The 16,154-nt window shown below is 43.7% G+C and overlaps 1 protein-coding gene across 1 annotated transcript; it reads right to left on the bottom strand.

The window, feature by feature from the left end:
* Window positions 1–4,972: 4,972 nt before the first annotated feature.
* LOC310894967 (uncharacterized protein) lies at window positions 4,973–15,592 on the bottom strand. Its single transcript, XM_083825703.1, has 2 exons — window positions 14,687–15,592; window positions 4,973–13,781 (listed from the first exon to the last, which is right to left on the bottom strand). Exon 2 carries the CDS (start codon window positions 7,847–7,849, stop codon window positions 4,979–4,981), a length of 2,871 nt encoding a protein of 956 aa, XP_083681829.1. The 5' UTR covers window positions 7,850–13,781; window positions 14,687–15,592; the 3' UTR covers window positions 4,973–4,978.
* Window positions 15,593–16,154: the final 562 nt, after the last annotated feature.

Below are 16,154 nucleotides of genomic sequence, written 5' to 3' on the forward strand. Positions count from 1 at the left end.
GATCACTACAACTTCCATTTTGGAACTTTTCTGTTGAATTTCCATGATCAACTGTTCAGAAGGTATTAGGGAGTGAAAGCTGAATAACCTGGCATGCACTTAGGTAGTGTTATATGCAATGAGAGACTGCATTGATATACTCTCTTCAGGAGACCAGACTGAATTTTAATATGAACTGCATTTAGAACTGTGACAAGATAAGCAGGGGACACCCTGAAGCTGGGAATGGGATATGACTGGATATTTGTCCACTGAAGTTAGAAAGGCTCAAACTTAAATTGAAAACCTATTCTACCTCAATATATGACCAGAGATTAAATTGAAAACCTATTCTACCTCAATATATGACCAGAGACTTAAGTCTTTGTTTAATTAGATGGTGTTGAACATAAAACTTTTTTTGAATAATGACTTCCCTGGAGGGAAAAAAGCTTTTATTTTATTTTATTTTATTTTTTTATTTTTTCACAAAAATATATTTTTTGTAGACCACTTGTCAGATTGGCTTTCAAAACTAAAACCTCATTCTATTTTATGCTGTTTTGGGTGGTGAAACTCAAATGATCTCTTCTCCATCCTCAGCACTTCCTTTAATGTTTTCATGAAAAATCTCACGAATCTCTGATGCAAAAAATACAGTTTTTTTTTTCATTTTTTTTTTCCCCAGAGGATAAAGAAGAAAATCAACTTTATTTCTCAAGGCATTTAGTTTTATCTGTCCAGATCATAATCACTTTGTTTCAGTATCAGTAGCTTTAGTTCCACAGATTCCTCCTTGTATCTTCATCAGCCCCAAATGCTCAGCTCCCTTCAGTTTGAAAGCAATGGTAATGAAGGAAATAATTAACTACTTCCTGCCCTTCCTTCTTCCTTCTATCAACAGTACCTTTATTAACACCCCCCCCCCCCCCCCCCCATATCCTATAATACCAAAGTTAATAATGCTTCTTTAATATTACAACGTTCTGGCCACATTGTAAAATGTAACATTAAAAAGTTTTGAGATTCAGATCAGTTTCAACAGTGTTTTAAGCATCTAAGTTACTTTGCTAGTGTTGTGGTTTAACCCGGCTGGCAGCTAAACACCACACAGCCGTTCGCTCACCCTCCCCCCTCCCTCTCTGGGATGGGGGGAGAGAAACGGGAAAGTGAAGCCTGTGAGTTGAGATAAAGACAGTTTATTAAGACAGGAAAATAATAATAACAATAATAATAATAATAGTGATAATGGTAATAGTATTAACAATAATAATGTGTAAGAAAACAAGTGATGCACAATGCAATTGCTCACCACCCGCTGACCGATGCCCAGCTTATTCCCGAGCAGCCGGCCCCCCCACCCCGGCCAGCCACCCCTATATATTGTTTAGCATGATGTCAGATGGCATGGAATACCCCTTTGGCCAGTTTGGGTCAGCTGTCCTGGGTCTGTCCCCTCCCAGCTCCTGCTGCACCCCCAGCCTGCTCGCTGGCAGGACAGAGCGAGAAGCCGAAAAGTCCTTGGCCTGGTGTAAACACTGCTCTGCAACAATTAAAACATCAGCATGTTATCAGCGCTCTTCTCATCCTAATCCAAAACATAGCACCCTACCAGCTACTATGAGCTACTTAACTCTGTCCTAACTGGAACCAGGACAGATATCCACCCCTTATTCCATACCATTTATGTCATGCTCAGGTTACACTCTGTCCAATACATTCTAATTAATCACCATTTTCATCTATGATATATAGCAATCATGGTAGTGATGACATACAGTATTATATAATAATTAACATACTACAATTCAACTCATGGGCTATTCTCACCCAGTATCAAATCCCCTTGAGGTACACACCGGACCTCCCCATTCTTTTGCATTACCCACCAAGTGCATCCAGGTCCCTGAGCAAAAGCAATTCCACGAATGGGTTTGCCTTTTCCTGAGGCAGGAGTAGCCCAGACTGTTTTACCCAGCATGTTTCTTACGTGCACTACAGGAACTTTATCCCCTTCTACAGTGCGTAACAGGTTTGATTGGGCAGGTCCAGCTCGGTTGGCAGATCCCCTGGTATTGACTAACCAGGTGGCCTTTGCCAAATGTGTATCCCAATTTTTGAATGTCCCAGCACCCATTGCTTTCAGTGTAGTCTTCAACAGTCCATTGTATCGTTCAACTTTTCCAGAGGCTGGTGCATGATAGGGGATGTGATACACCCACTCAATACCATGTTCTTTGGCCCAAGTGTCTATAAGGTTGTTTCGGAAATGAGTCCCGTTGTCTGACTCAATTCTCTCTGGGGTGCCATGTCGCCATAAGACTTGCTTTTCAAGGCCCAGGATAGTGTTCCGGGCGGTGGCATGGGGCACAGGATATGTTTCCAGCCATCCGGTGGTTGCTTCCACCATTGTAAGTACGTGGCGCTTGCCGTTGCGGGTTTGAGGGAGTGTGATGTAATCAATCTGCCAGGCCTCTCCATATTTATATTTCAGCCATCGTCCTCCATACCAAAGAGGTTTTGACCGTTTGGCTTGCTTGATTGCAGCACATGTTTCACAGTCATGAATAACCTGTGCTATAGTGTCCATGGTCAGGTCCACCCCTCGATCACGAGCCCATCTGTAGGTTGCATCTCTACCTTGATGGCCTGAGGTGTCATGGGCCCATCGGGCTATAAATAATTCACCTTTATGTTGCCAGTCCAGGTCCACCTGAGCCACTTCAATCTTAGCAGCCTGATCCACCTGCTGGTTGTTTTGGTGTTCTTCAGTAGCCCGATTCTTGGGCACATGAGCATCTACATGGCGTACCTTTACAACCAGGTTCTCTACCCGGGCAGCAATATCTTGCCACAATGCCGCAGCCCAGATGGGCTTGCCCCTGCGCTGCCAGTTGTTCTGCTTCCATTGCTGTAACCACCCCCACAGGGCATTTGCTACCATCCATGAATCAGTATAGAGATAGAGAACTGGCCACTTTTCTCGTTCAGCAATATCTAAAGCCAGCTGAATGGCTTTTACTTCTGCAAACTGACTCGATTCACCTTCTCCCTCAGCAGCTTCTGCAACTCGTCGTGTAGGACTCCATACAGCAGCTTTCCATCTCCGATGCTTTCCCACAATAAGACAGGACCCGTCAGTGAACAAGGCATATTTCTTCTCATTTTCCGGTAGCTTGTTGTACAGGGGGGCTTCTTCAGCACGAACCACCTCCTCCTCTGATGATATCCCAAAGTATTTGCCTTCTGGCCAGTCCATAATCACCTCCAAGATTCCTGGGCGACTGGGGTTTCCTATTCGAGCCCGCTGAGTAATCAGTGCAACCCACTTGCTCCATGTAGCATCAGTTGCATGATGCGTAGAGGGGACCCTTCCTTTGAACATCCAGCCTAGTACCGGCAGTCGGGGTGCCAGGAGGAGCTGCGCTTCAGTACCGACCACTTCCGAAGCAGATCGAACTCCTTCATATGCTGCCAATATCTCCTTTTCAGTTGGAGTATAGCGGGCTTCAGATCCTCTGTATCCCCGACTCCAAAACCCCAGGGGTCGACCTCGAGTTTCCCCAGGTTCTTTCTGCCAGAGGCTCCAGGTGGGACCATTCTCTCCGGCTGCGGTGTAGAGCACATTCTTTACATCTGGTCCTGTTCGGACTGGCCCGAGGGCTACTGCATGAACTATTTCCTGCTTAATTTGTTCAAAGGCTTGTCGTTGCTCAGGGCCCCATTCAAAAGCATTCTTCTTACGGGTTACTTGGTAGAGCGGGTTTACAATCAGACTGTAATTTGGAATATGCATTCTCCAAAACCCCACGACACCTAGGAAAGTTTGTGTTTCTTTTTTGCTAGTTGGTGGAGACATAGCTGTTATCTTGTTGATCACATCCATTGGGATTTGACGACGTCCATCTTGCCATTTAATTCCTAAAAACTGGATCTCTCGTGCAGGTCCTTTAACTTTATTCTGTTTTATGGCAAAACCGGCCTTCAGAAGGATTTGGACTATTTTCTTCCCTTTCTCGAAAACTTCTTCTGCAGTGTCACCCCACACAATGATGTCATCGATGTACTGCAGGTGTTCAGGAGCTTCCCCCTGCTCCAGCGCAGACTGGATCAGTCCATGGCAAATGGTAGGGCTGTGTTTCCACCCCTGGGGCAGCCGATTCCAAGTATATTGGACTCCCCTCCAAGTGAAAGCAAACTGTGGCCTGCACTGTGCTGCTAGAGGGATGGAGAAAAATGCATTAGCGATATCAATTGTGGCATACCACTTGGCTGCCTTTGATTCCAGTTCATACTGGAGTTCTAGCATGTCCGGCACTGCAGCACTCAGTGGTGGCGTGACTTCGTTCAGGCCACGATAGTCCACTGTTAGTCTCCACTCACCATTAGACTTTCGCACTGGCCATATGGGACTATTAAAAGGTGAATGAGTCTTGCTGATCACTCCTTGGCTCTCCAGTTGACGAATTAGCTTATGGATGGGACTCAGGGAGTCTCGGTTGGTGCGATATTGCCGCCGGTGCACAGTTGTGGTAGCGATCGGCACTTGCTGTTCTTCAACCCTCAGCAACCCCACAACAGAAGGGTCCTCTGAGAGACCAGGCAAGGTAGACAACTGTTTAATGTCCTCTGTCTCCAAAGCAGCTATGCCAAAAGCCCAGCGGAACCCTTTTGGGTCCTTGAAATATCCTCTTCTAAGATAGTCTATGCCAAGGATGCACGGAGCATCTGGGCCAGTCACAATACGGTGCTTTTGCCACTCATTACCGGTTAGACTCACTTCAGCCTCCAATACAGTTAACTGCTGGGATCCCCCCGTCACACCATAAATACAGATGGGCTCTGGCCCTTTATAGCTTGATGGCATTAGAGTACATTGTGCACCAGTGTCTACCAAAGCCTTATACTTCTGTGCGTCTGACGTGCCAGGCCATCGAATCCACACAGTCCAATAAACTCGATTGTCCCTTTCCTCCCCCTGGCTGGAGGCAGGGCCCCTCTAGTCCTGGTCAGAATCTTCATTTCTGTGTTTAAAGGACTGCCTGCTGGAAGTTGGAGCAGCAAACCTTTCAGAGAACTCCTTTTTCCCAATTGTTTTCCTTTGCAATTCACGTACCCGTGCCTCTAGGGTCGCAGTAGATTTTCCATCCCATTTTCTCATGTCCTCTCCATGGTCACGTAGGTAAAACCACAGGGTGGCGCGGTGTGTGTGCCCACCATATTGTCTTCCTTGCATAGATGAACGTTTACCCCTAATAGCTGAGACACTGGTTTGTACAGGTGGGGAGGAAAATAATCTCTCTTTAAGTTGGTGGATCTTTTCAGAAAGTTTCTCCAAGGTATTCTCTTTTAGCTGGTGGACACTGGTTCGTTCAGGTGAAGGGGAAGATAATCTTTCTTCAAGTTGGTGGATCTTTTCAGAAAGTTTCTCCAAAGCATTCTCTTTTAGCTGGTGGACACTGGTTCGTTCAGGTGAAGGGGAAGATAATCTTTCTTCAAGTTGGTGGATCTTTTCAGAAAGTTTCTCTAAAGCATTCTCTTTTAGCTGGTGGACACTGGTTCGTTCAGGTGGAGGGGAAGATAAATTCTCTTTAAGTTGGTGGACCTCTTCAGAGAGTTTCTCCACAGCTGAGACACAGGCCTTTAGGGAAGAGGAGAGATTTCCTTCGTACTGCCGGAGTATTTTAGTCACTTCATTCACTGTGGGATTCTCCTCCGTTTTCCAGGCTAGTATTGCCAATGAGTTGGCATATGATGATGGGGCACTCTGTACAAACTTCCGCCACATGGGTAGTGTACACCGGACTGCATCTGGATCTGCGGATGTTTGTGCGTCGTCTAGGTCCTTATAAATTACTTCCCGTACGGCCAATTCCCTCAGGTACTGAATTCCCTTCTCCATGGTGGTCCATTTGCTTGGTAAACATACAAGTTCTTCCTTGAAGGGATACCTTTCCTTCACAGCTGACAGGAGACGCCTCCAGAGGCTGCGAGATTGTGCTCCATCTCCAATTGCTTTGTCAATGCATGCGTCCCTAGCAAGGGATCCCAGCCGCCTGGCTTCCTTGCCCTCCAATTCCACATAATTGGCTCCCGTGTCCCAGCACCGGAGCAGCCACGTGACAAGCGGCTCGCCTATACAGCGACCAAAATCTTTTCGCACATCTCGTAGCTCACGCTGGTATAGAGTCCGGGTAATTACTGTTGATTTTTCGACATCCTCATCCTCATCTTCAGTCTTCTGCACCTTTGATGGCCGGTGTAGAGTCCGGGTAGTTACTGTTGATTTTCCGACATCCTCATCCTCATCTTCAGTCTCCTGCACCTTTGATGGCTGGTATGGAGTCCGGGTAGTTACTGTTGATTTTTCGCCATCCTCATCCTCATCTTCAGTCTCCTGCACCTTTGATGGCCCAGCCTCGTCTTCACTATGCCCGGACTTAGCAGAAGACTGTCTGCGTTTTAAACGACCTGAGCCTCTATACCATTTTTTCACCTTGTCTACAGGGGCAACTTGCACTGCTACAGCTCGTTTCTCTGACCCAGACACAGGGTCTGCCACAGGGGTTGGAATACCCTCTGCGGGGTCAACTTGCACTGCTACAGCTCGTTTCTCTGACCCAGCCACAGGAGTGGGAGCAGCTGCACGAGCTGGGGCAGCTGCAGGAGCTGGAGCGGCTGCAGGGGCTGGAGCTGGAGCGGCTGCAGGGGCTGGAGCTGGAGCGGCTGCAGGAGCTGGAGCGGCTGCAGGAGCTGGAGCTGGAGCGGCTGCAGGAGCTGGAGTGGCTGCAGGAGCTGGAGCGGCTGCAGGAGCTGGAGCTGGAGTGGCTGCAGGAGCTGGAGCGGCTGCAGGAGCTGGAGCTGGAGCGGCTGCAGGAGCTGGAGCTGGAGCGGCTGCAGGGGCTGGAGCTGGAGCGGCTGCAGGGGCTGGAGCTGGAGCGGCTGCAGGAGCTGGAGCTGGAGCGGCTGCAGGAGCTGGAGCCGGAACGGCTGCAGGAGCCGGAACGGCTGCAGGAGCCGGAACGGCTGCAGGAGCTGGAGCTGGAGTAGCTGCAGGAGCTGGAGCGGCTGCAGGAGCTGGAGCTGGAGCGGCTGCAGGAGCTGGAGCTAGGTTGCTAGTAGCATCAATTGCAGCTCGATAGGCACAAGCCAGACCCCAGCACGCTACAGTGATTTGTGTCACTTTGGAACTGCCAGAGTCATGACACCTTTTTTTCAAGCATTCTGCCAGCTTTTTAGGATTTTGCAGTTGTTCAGGGGTGAATGTCCAAAACACTGGAGGTGACCACTGCTCTAGAAACCTGCCCATATCCTCCCACACTCCCTGCCACTCGCAACTATCCCGCCTCAAGACAGATCTCCGGATGAGATTCCTGAGTAGTTGTTTAACCCTCCACAAAATCTGAAGCGCATTCAGGAGACATAACAACAAGAGCAGGCTGGTCTGAGTATCCCAAGGATATTCAACATCTCGGAGAACCACCGTAACTAACTCGGGGGATAAGAGGGTGGTGGTGAACGAGAAAGGGAGAGTGAACAGGTAGGGAAACATGTCTTCCCCTGTCCCCTTCACAGATTGGCTCCCTAACGAAAACAGGCAATAGGTGTAATTGCTAATAGCTTCCGAGATATGGGTTCCAAAGTATAGAGTCGACGTCAGTGCTGAGTACAAATACCAGGTTAAAGTCGTGACCAGATATCTCATCATTTCATAAGCCATTGCTACACCGCACAGTACCATAACAATCTTAAACCAGGGCCCGGAAAGGATAAACAGTGCAACAGGGAGCACATACAGAAAGTAACGCACCATAAAACTCAATTTGGAATACAGGTACAGCAGACTGGAGATTAAGGCAATCAACATCATGACTAGCAACTATTAAGCAGGTCCAATACTTATACCAATTTTAGTTTAACACACTCTGGTCAGATTTGTCGATATCTCAACCCTTCGGGCCCCACGTTGGGCGCCAAAAGGACTGTTGTGGTTTAACCCGGCTGGCAGCTAAACACCACACAGCCGTTCGCTCACCCTCCCCCCTCCCTCTCTGGGATGGGGGGAGAGAAACGGGAAAGTGAAGCCTGTGAGTTGAGATAAAGACAGTTTATTAAGACAGGAAAATAATAATAACAATAATAATAATAATAGTGATAATGGTAATAGTATTAACAATAATAATGTGTAAGAAAACAAGTGATGCACAATGCAGTTGCTCACCACCCGCTGACCGATGCCCAGCCTATTCCCGAGCAGCCGGCCCCCCCACCCCGGCCAGCCACCCCTATATATTGTTTAGCATGACGTCAGATGGTATGGAATACCCCTTTGGCCAGTTTGGGTCAGCTGTCCTGGGTCTGTCCCCTCCCAGCTCCTGCTGCACCCCCAGCCTGCTCGCTGGCAGGACAGAGCGAGAAGCCGAAAAGTCCTTGGCCTGGTGTAAACACTGCTCTGCAACAATTAAAACATCAGCATGTTATCAGCGCTCTTCTCATCCTAATCCAAAACATAGCACCCTACCAGCTACTATGAGCTACTTAACTCTGTCCTAACTGGAACCAGGACAGCTAGTGATAATATAAATATAAATATGAAGTGATAAATAACCTTTAATTTTGCATATCTCTTCTCCATGTTAAGCTATTTTCTTAACTCCAAATCAAGTGTTCATGCAGCAAATGTCAAGTTGAGAATTAACATGCTAGGAAAAGAGAAGTGAAATAGAGGAAAATGATGTCCAATGAATTTACAGGAAAAACTATGATGTTGAACTACTTCCTCTTAAACTTGTGCTTTTTTTGAAGGGATCCAAAATAACGCTTCTGTTTGTTTCAAACACATAACTGTGTAGGTGAACACTGGTTGAATGCTTGTATACCTCTTGTTGTTTGCATCTATTCCACAAATTAATTGTATAACAAGAGCAATGTATGGGGTGGCTCAACACACTCTGACCTCCAGATAGGTTCCAATCCATGACAAACATTTCTATCTCTTTATTTCTGCTATCCTCACTTGGATGTCTCTGGTATCTTATGTCAGGACATGTCAGATGGCACTGTGCACTTGGCAACTGAATTGAGACCTTGCTGACTCCATTAGGGTGAACAGAGTTATTACTCAGAATTTGGTGAATGTATTTTCTAGATCGGTTCCATCAGTTATTGAAGTTAAGTATACAAAGTTAAGACTACCAGCTCATGGGTAGAAACATACTTTTATGTGGGAGCTGCTGCTTGCTGAGGTGATCCTGGGGCCAAGGCCTCAGTGTAGCGCTGCACAGCTGCAGGCCACGCAGGAGGCCTGTGCGTGCTCATGTCAGCTGGTACGTGGATCACTAGCTCCCTGAGGTCTCCTGGTCAGGATCACTACACTTCATTAGGAAACGTAGCTGTTAAATGGGTAAAGAAGGTATCCTTTTATCACAAAGCCTGGCATTAACAGTGCCTAATGCTGGCCGAAGCATTCTGCTGGGGAGAATGAAGAAGGCATCTCAGGATAACTCACAGTAAAGGGCCTTTTTAGTAGCTTTGTGTGTGCGAAATGCCTTCATTTAAGCTGATGTGTGTGGTAGGTGTATTATTTATGTTTCAATAACATACCTGTGCAAAGACTGATGTATACAAGATTATTTTCACAGTTGCTAGTTAGCAATGTATCCAGTTGAACAAAAAGCTCCAGATAGCTATTTATAAGCATTACTGTTATTGTAAGTAAACCAAATGGGGAGAAGTTATTTCTTCGAGTTTTTAAATAATTTTGCATAAAAGTTTTGTAACACCCACAGGCAAACAAAACATTTTCCAGTAACTGTGGCTAATAATTGTGCCTACCACGTTGTCCTTATGCTGCTGCACAGTACAGCAGTGATACCATGTAGAAGGAATTGGTCATTTCACTACTGCATGACTTCACAGCAGGTTTATAAAGTGTGGTGCTAGCAATGCCACTGCTTTGATCCAGGAAATTCCTTATTTCCAGAGAAATTGTTTTGATGGGAGAGAAACAGTGAAAATTTTCAAAAATAAGTCCAGCTCGTGCAGGTCTGAACAAAAAGAGTAACAGTGGATCAGTATTGTGAAAGCAGGAGATCTGTATTTGCATCCTTTTTGTCTACAGAAAGAAGATATTTGAAAAAGCCATGTATTAATAAGCAGATCATACTGATCTGTAGTTACTTCCTTTTCTCCTAAAAAAGCAAGCTACTAGAAAAGGCATTTGTTAGTGAGCATGTCATTCTGCTTATGTGAGCTTAGCAAGGGAAAGAATGTGCTGAGAATTGGCCAGGAAAGGGTGAAGAAAAGAAATAGTGTCAAAGATAAAAGTGGGAACTGAAAATTCAATTGTGCTTGTTACAGGTACATTTTCTAAGATATAAATCGGGTCAAGGAAGCGTCAGTGGAAGCTTGTTTGCTGAGTGAACAGGTAACTTCAGAGAAAGGATGCAAAGTGGGAAAAATAAAGAGCAGCCCACACTGCTATAACGTGAACTACAAACCATGTAAATAGCATAACTCCCGCTGAGAATGTCACAGGTCTTTCAGGTACTTACCTTTATTTCTAAGCCTTGCCCAGCCCAAGCTATCTGTGTTACAGTTCTTAGATATTTTATGAAAATTCTCACGCATATTTCAGAAGCTAATAAATTGGCATTTCAGTATTATTACTCTTTCAAATGTACCACTAACTGTTTTGAATCCAGTGCAATTTGTCTCACATGTACTAAATATTACAGCAGCAGGGTTTGAAATTAGTACCATTAGGTGGCTTGCCTTGATACCTGTGTGATAAGAAGCAGCCTTTCATCAAGGATAAAAAAGTATGTTATTTAGTAAACTAAGTGGTTTTTTTATTGTTTCTTTTTAAAGCTGTATCACTGCTGTTAAGAAGCTAAAACTGGTTAGCACCAACTATTTGCAAACTTAGAAAAAAACCTTTCTCTCACTTCAGAGACTGTACCTCTGTTTCCTTTTCTTCCAGTATTTATTTTTATACCTGTTGGCTCCTGTCTCAACCTATCCATCTTGTTGCTTTTGGTACTGTAAATGGCCAGGGAAAAAGTTTTCATATTACAAAGATAAAGTTTCTTGTCTTTTCTATGTGGTGCAGAGGTCATGATAGGAGATCAGAGGCAGGAAGCAGCTTGTCATTTTGTTAACAGGTACAGGGACTCAGAGCTTTGTTACACTCTACCAGAAGCCATCAGAGACCTGTAATAAGCTAGGAGCACCAGCATGGGGTTAGTGTTAGGCTGGCAATGAGGTGTGTTTTTTGTTCAGGAATGGACTGGAAACAAGGCACTGGAACCTGTTTAGAATATGTGCATGGGTGTTTTCATACATATACCTGAACCCACATGGATCTTCCTTCTGGAGTGTGATTCAACAAAGAATAAACACCATAAAAGGTTTGTTGATCAGTCCTCCCACCCTGCCCCCTGCCTCAAAGACTGCTGAGTACAAAGGATAATCCCTCTTTTTTTTTTTTTTTTTCCTCATGCTGCCTGGCTTTGTATGAGAAAGGTAACATACTGACCTCCAGTTCCTACATGTATGGGGTTAGCATCACTTTAAATATGCCCTTCATTAAAAGATGAATATTTTCTTTTACATTTTCTTAAACTCATTCAGGAATGAGATTTATGTCAGTTATAAAATGATACTACTAAAGCAAAGCATTTTTCTAATAAGTTCTGTAGGATTTTATAGTAATTACTATTGATATCTATGTAATTTCTATGGTACCCTATTATTTTACACTTTATTTCATTCCATTGGATTTTTTTTCCTAAGGGTGAAATCTTCAGAATATATTACCCCTCCAGAGTGGGCCCTTTTTGGGAAATTGTTATGCAAATCCAAATCCTGCAGCCTTCAGAGGGAATCTGTGACAAAAGTGAGACAGGCACAGCTACCTCCAGTCAGGCAATTCTTTTGATTAAGGTTCTCTGCTTTAAAACAGAGTTTAATCAAGGATAGCAAAACCAGAGGAAAACCACTTTCCAGGTGTGCCTTCTTGTGCAGATGGTGCGCTGCCAAAGAGAATCAAAATAGACTTAATTAAAAGAATGATCAGCAGAGTCAGACAGGATGAGAAATTGTGCGCTCTGATGGAAGCTGTTCATTACAAAACAACAGCACTGCTTGGCACGTGGGGAAGCATGAAGCCTTTTCTGACAGATGACAAAGGGTTTCTGAAGTCTGCTGAGACCAAATAATCCATGCTATAATGTTTGAAGCATTTAGAGGAGGTGACGATCACTTGTCCTTGCTCTGGACAAGTCTAAACCAGCAGGGGAACTCATGCTGCTCACTTTCCTGGGCAAATGGGAAGGCAGCAGCCCTTCCCTGTCTGCTTCCTGACAGCCTTTGAGATGCTTTAAGGAGTGGCAGCAGTTAAATGCAGTGCCAGCTTCTGTTCTGAGACAGAGGTAATGTTACTTTTTTAAGAGTTAAGTCTGTTGGCTCAGATAGAGCTGTGGCCCTGCTGTGCTGCCTGCTAATGACACAAGTAGGTGGACACGGTCTCTAAATATTTTCAGTCTCAATAGCCTTTTTAAATTGTTTTTTGGGGGCGGTTGAATGCACCCTACCATTTACCTGTAACCAAAAGTGTTGAATGCTTAGGTTTTAGGCAAAAGCTAGCATAGTATTACCCTGTTGTATTTATAGATTAGAGGGGGAAGTAGAGTCCTTCCTCATTGGCAGTGCAGTATATCCTTTAACTTTGGTACTCATTTCTGGTTTTCTCCAGCAAAGATGATAGTTAAACTGTGATTTTGCAACTCACCATTTGTGGCTGTACCCACAAAGAGTCCCTGTGGGACTCCATCTGAGTAGAGCATCTGGCCACAGGGAGCTGCATGCAGAATAGCCTCATTAGTATGTGCTGAAGGATAAGCCCTGTCTTACTACCTGTCTTGTCTATTGTTGGACATGTAATCAGTGGTCCATAAACAATAATGCATTTGTCAAGGTACTGTTGATGAAACAAATTCTAAACTCTGTTAACTGAAATGAGATCATGACTCTTCCTCTGCTGCCTTGGGACTGGCACAGCGCCCTGCACTGGTATTTAAGTTGCATGCCTGTTTGATGACAAAAACAAACAAACAAACAAAACAAAACAACAAAAAAACAAATATCAAATCTTCAATCAGTTCTCCAGGAAACAGTAATGCCATGTTCTCCTTAGATAACAATTTTTATTTTTATTTTTATTATTTTATTTTTTTTTCCAGAGGGTTCTACAGACACCAGTGAATTAATTTAAGCAATACCACAGAGTGCTCACAGGTTCTAATCCTCAATAATCAAGGGATAGATTGTCATTGACATCAGTGAACCTTAGATTTGGCTTAGGTGAATAAAGACTAGGAAAGAGAAAGAGGCCCTGCAGCGAGCAAGTGGCAAAGCCAGGTTTTAAAAGTTTAAACACTTTTTTTAACAAGGTGATTCTAACTAATAGCCTCCTACTCATCTCCCCAGACAGTCTCTTGAAATTGTTCTGATGAAGAAGGTGGAGGGAAAGGGATTAAAATGCCCTAGTAAATCTCAGAGAAATAGGGCAAACAAGGTAGTAGTCCAACTGTAGAGTGAAAGATGGTAGAGGACGGACTTAGCTCCTCCCTTGTCCTCAGTTTTGTCTTCTCTTCTTTCCTCCTCCTCTCTTTGGACTATTTACTTCAATCGGTTTTCTTGTTTGAGCTTTCCCAGTACAGACTCCATACTAGCCATTGCTTTTTTGGCTTCCCGCCTATTGGTAATTGGCAGGAGATGCAGCTTCTGGCAGTACTGAGTCACTAGGAGAAGTGGACTTTCAGGACACAATAATACAGAGATCTCAAAGTACTTTACAAACATTAATTAATTCAGTCTTATGATTACCTTTGTGAGAAAGACAATACTTGTTAGACATCCTTCACTTCTGGGAAAAGCGAATTACTAGACATCTTTTTCTGAATTGTTACTATGGTTTGATTATTTGCATTATATACATAGGTTATATATATATCTGTATATATATATATATATATACATACAATTATAAACAGACCCAACATGGGGCATCTGCCTGCAGACCCTTGCATGAACAACATGAAATTAAGGTATGCAAAATTAGAATCCACTTTTGAAACTATGCTTATAGTGCATAGTGTTGGAAAAATCATTAAGTCAGAAACAGAGTTAAGGATATGAATGCTTTGGCCTACTTCTGCCAAGAATGGTGACAGTGAGTGAGATTAAACCCACTGGGGTATGCTCACATTCAGTGTTGATATCAGGCAAGCAAGTTGGAAGGCATCAGGCAAAATTAGGGAGGTCTCAAAACACCACTGCTTTAGTCTCATCTCACTTTGGATGTTTAGGAAACCAGACATATAATCTCTGTCTCAGTAGGAGATCTAAATGCTCACAATCTTTTTTTTTTCTTTTCTTTTTTTTTTTTTTTCCCCAAAGACATAATAACTATTTTAGGTAACTTCACACTGTGACAAAGCCTGTGTTATGTAAATGAAATGAAGACTTACAAGAATGAATTAACAGATGATAGTGAGGCAGGACAATTTTGGAAAAAACACTGAGGTGTTTTCTAGTAGAATCTGAAACTTGTTCTGCAACGTTGATTGAAACACATAATATTTTCTGAATGAACTTCTCTGAGCATAAAACTTGTTTCTTTGTTTATATCTGTCTAAATACATACTTGGTTGTATAGTTCAGTTTAGGCCATTGATACTTGTGCTTGTGTTCCAGTACGGTTTGTTCACTCACCTGTAAAAGATAAAAGGACAGATTCTTAGATTACATGTAAGGGAGAAAATGTACACTGAAGCTAGAAAATTTCTGTGCAGAGTAGCATCTGTGTGGATGACATTTTTAAGAATGGTAGCCTTACATCCTTCATATTGCATACACTGGACATTACATAAGAAAAAACCCAGCATGCACATAGAAGACCGCTACCTGTGGCAAACCTTCAGGGGCCAATCGGTTACAAAGAAAAGGAAAGTGTAATAAAAGGGAAGAGGAGATAAGGAGGTATAGCCTTTACATAAAGGCTAGAATGGCTACCTGCCTGAGGCTGGACTTGGGGTAAACCTTACAGGTAAGAAGCAGCAGTCTACATGGACATCCTGTAGAGCCTGAGAAGAAGCCAGTATTTACAGCAGATGGTGAATGAGCAGGGATGGGAGCAGGGATGAGTAAGTCCTTTGGCTAGAGTGCATGAGATTCTTGGTCAGTTTTCTGTAGGCCACTGTGTTGGTTTTACTGAGCTGGGCAGCTGAACTCCACCACAACTGCTCTCTCACCCCCCCTCCTTAAAGAGAAGAGGGAGCAAATACAATGGAAAGGGCTCAAGGGATGAGATAAGGACAGGGAGATCACTCAACAATTGTCCTCACAAGCAAAACATCATTTTCATCATTATTCATCTGCTTTTAAGTGTCGAACTTCGGTGCTTCACAGGATACAAAAAAATCATAGAATTGCAGATGCCACTGCTCTGCTCTACATCTTAATTCTACACTTATGGAAGATGGTGAGAATCATCTCTTTTGCTCCCTATTTCCCCATTTGAATAAGATGCTAATGTTCAGCCTGCACTATCAAATCACCAAAAACGTTCTCTTGCAATTTCCTGAATCCGCAATGTTGTGGTATTTAACAATTCTACTTGTGATGAAAGACCATGGTGGTGCACAGAAGGAGCCACCAATGCTCTCTAATGGATGCGAAGCCTTCCAAATCTCAAATTTACTTTTCTCAGGAAGGAAGGAACACTAACACTACTCTTAGAATTCAGTTTACTTAGGAATGTACTTGCTGTAATTATAAACCAGAAAAGACTTCAACATGAGGAGGTATCAAGCAGATCTAGTATTGCAAGGTCGGTGTCATGCATCTGATTCTGAATACAGATAAACAGCAACATAATTGTAAACTAACTGGCAAAGTTAGAATTAAAAGAAAAAAAAAGTGAGCTTTTACAACAAGTAATTAAGGAATGCATTTCATAATTGTTTTTAGAAGATTTTTACTTTTTTTTTTTTTTGGTTAATATTTATTTTTTTGCAAATTAGCTGGGAGACTAATCCTCTGTATCGACCTGGTAAGTTTCATCTTTTAAAGTTCAGCTGCTTTCTGCATACATAAAACATCTATCTTCTTTA

Source organism: Anser anser (genome assembly GCF_964211835.1).
Source record: "Anser anser genome assembly, chromosome: 2".
NCBI lineage: Eukaryota > Metazoa > Chordata > Aves > Anseriformes > Anatidae > Anser > Anser anser.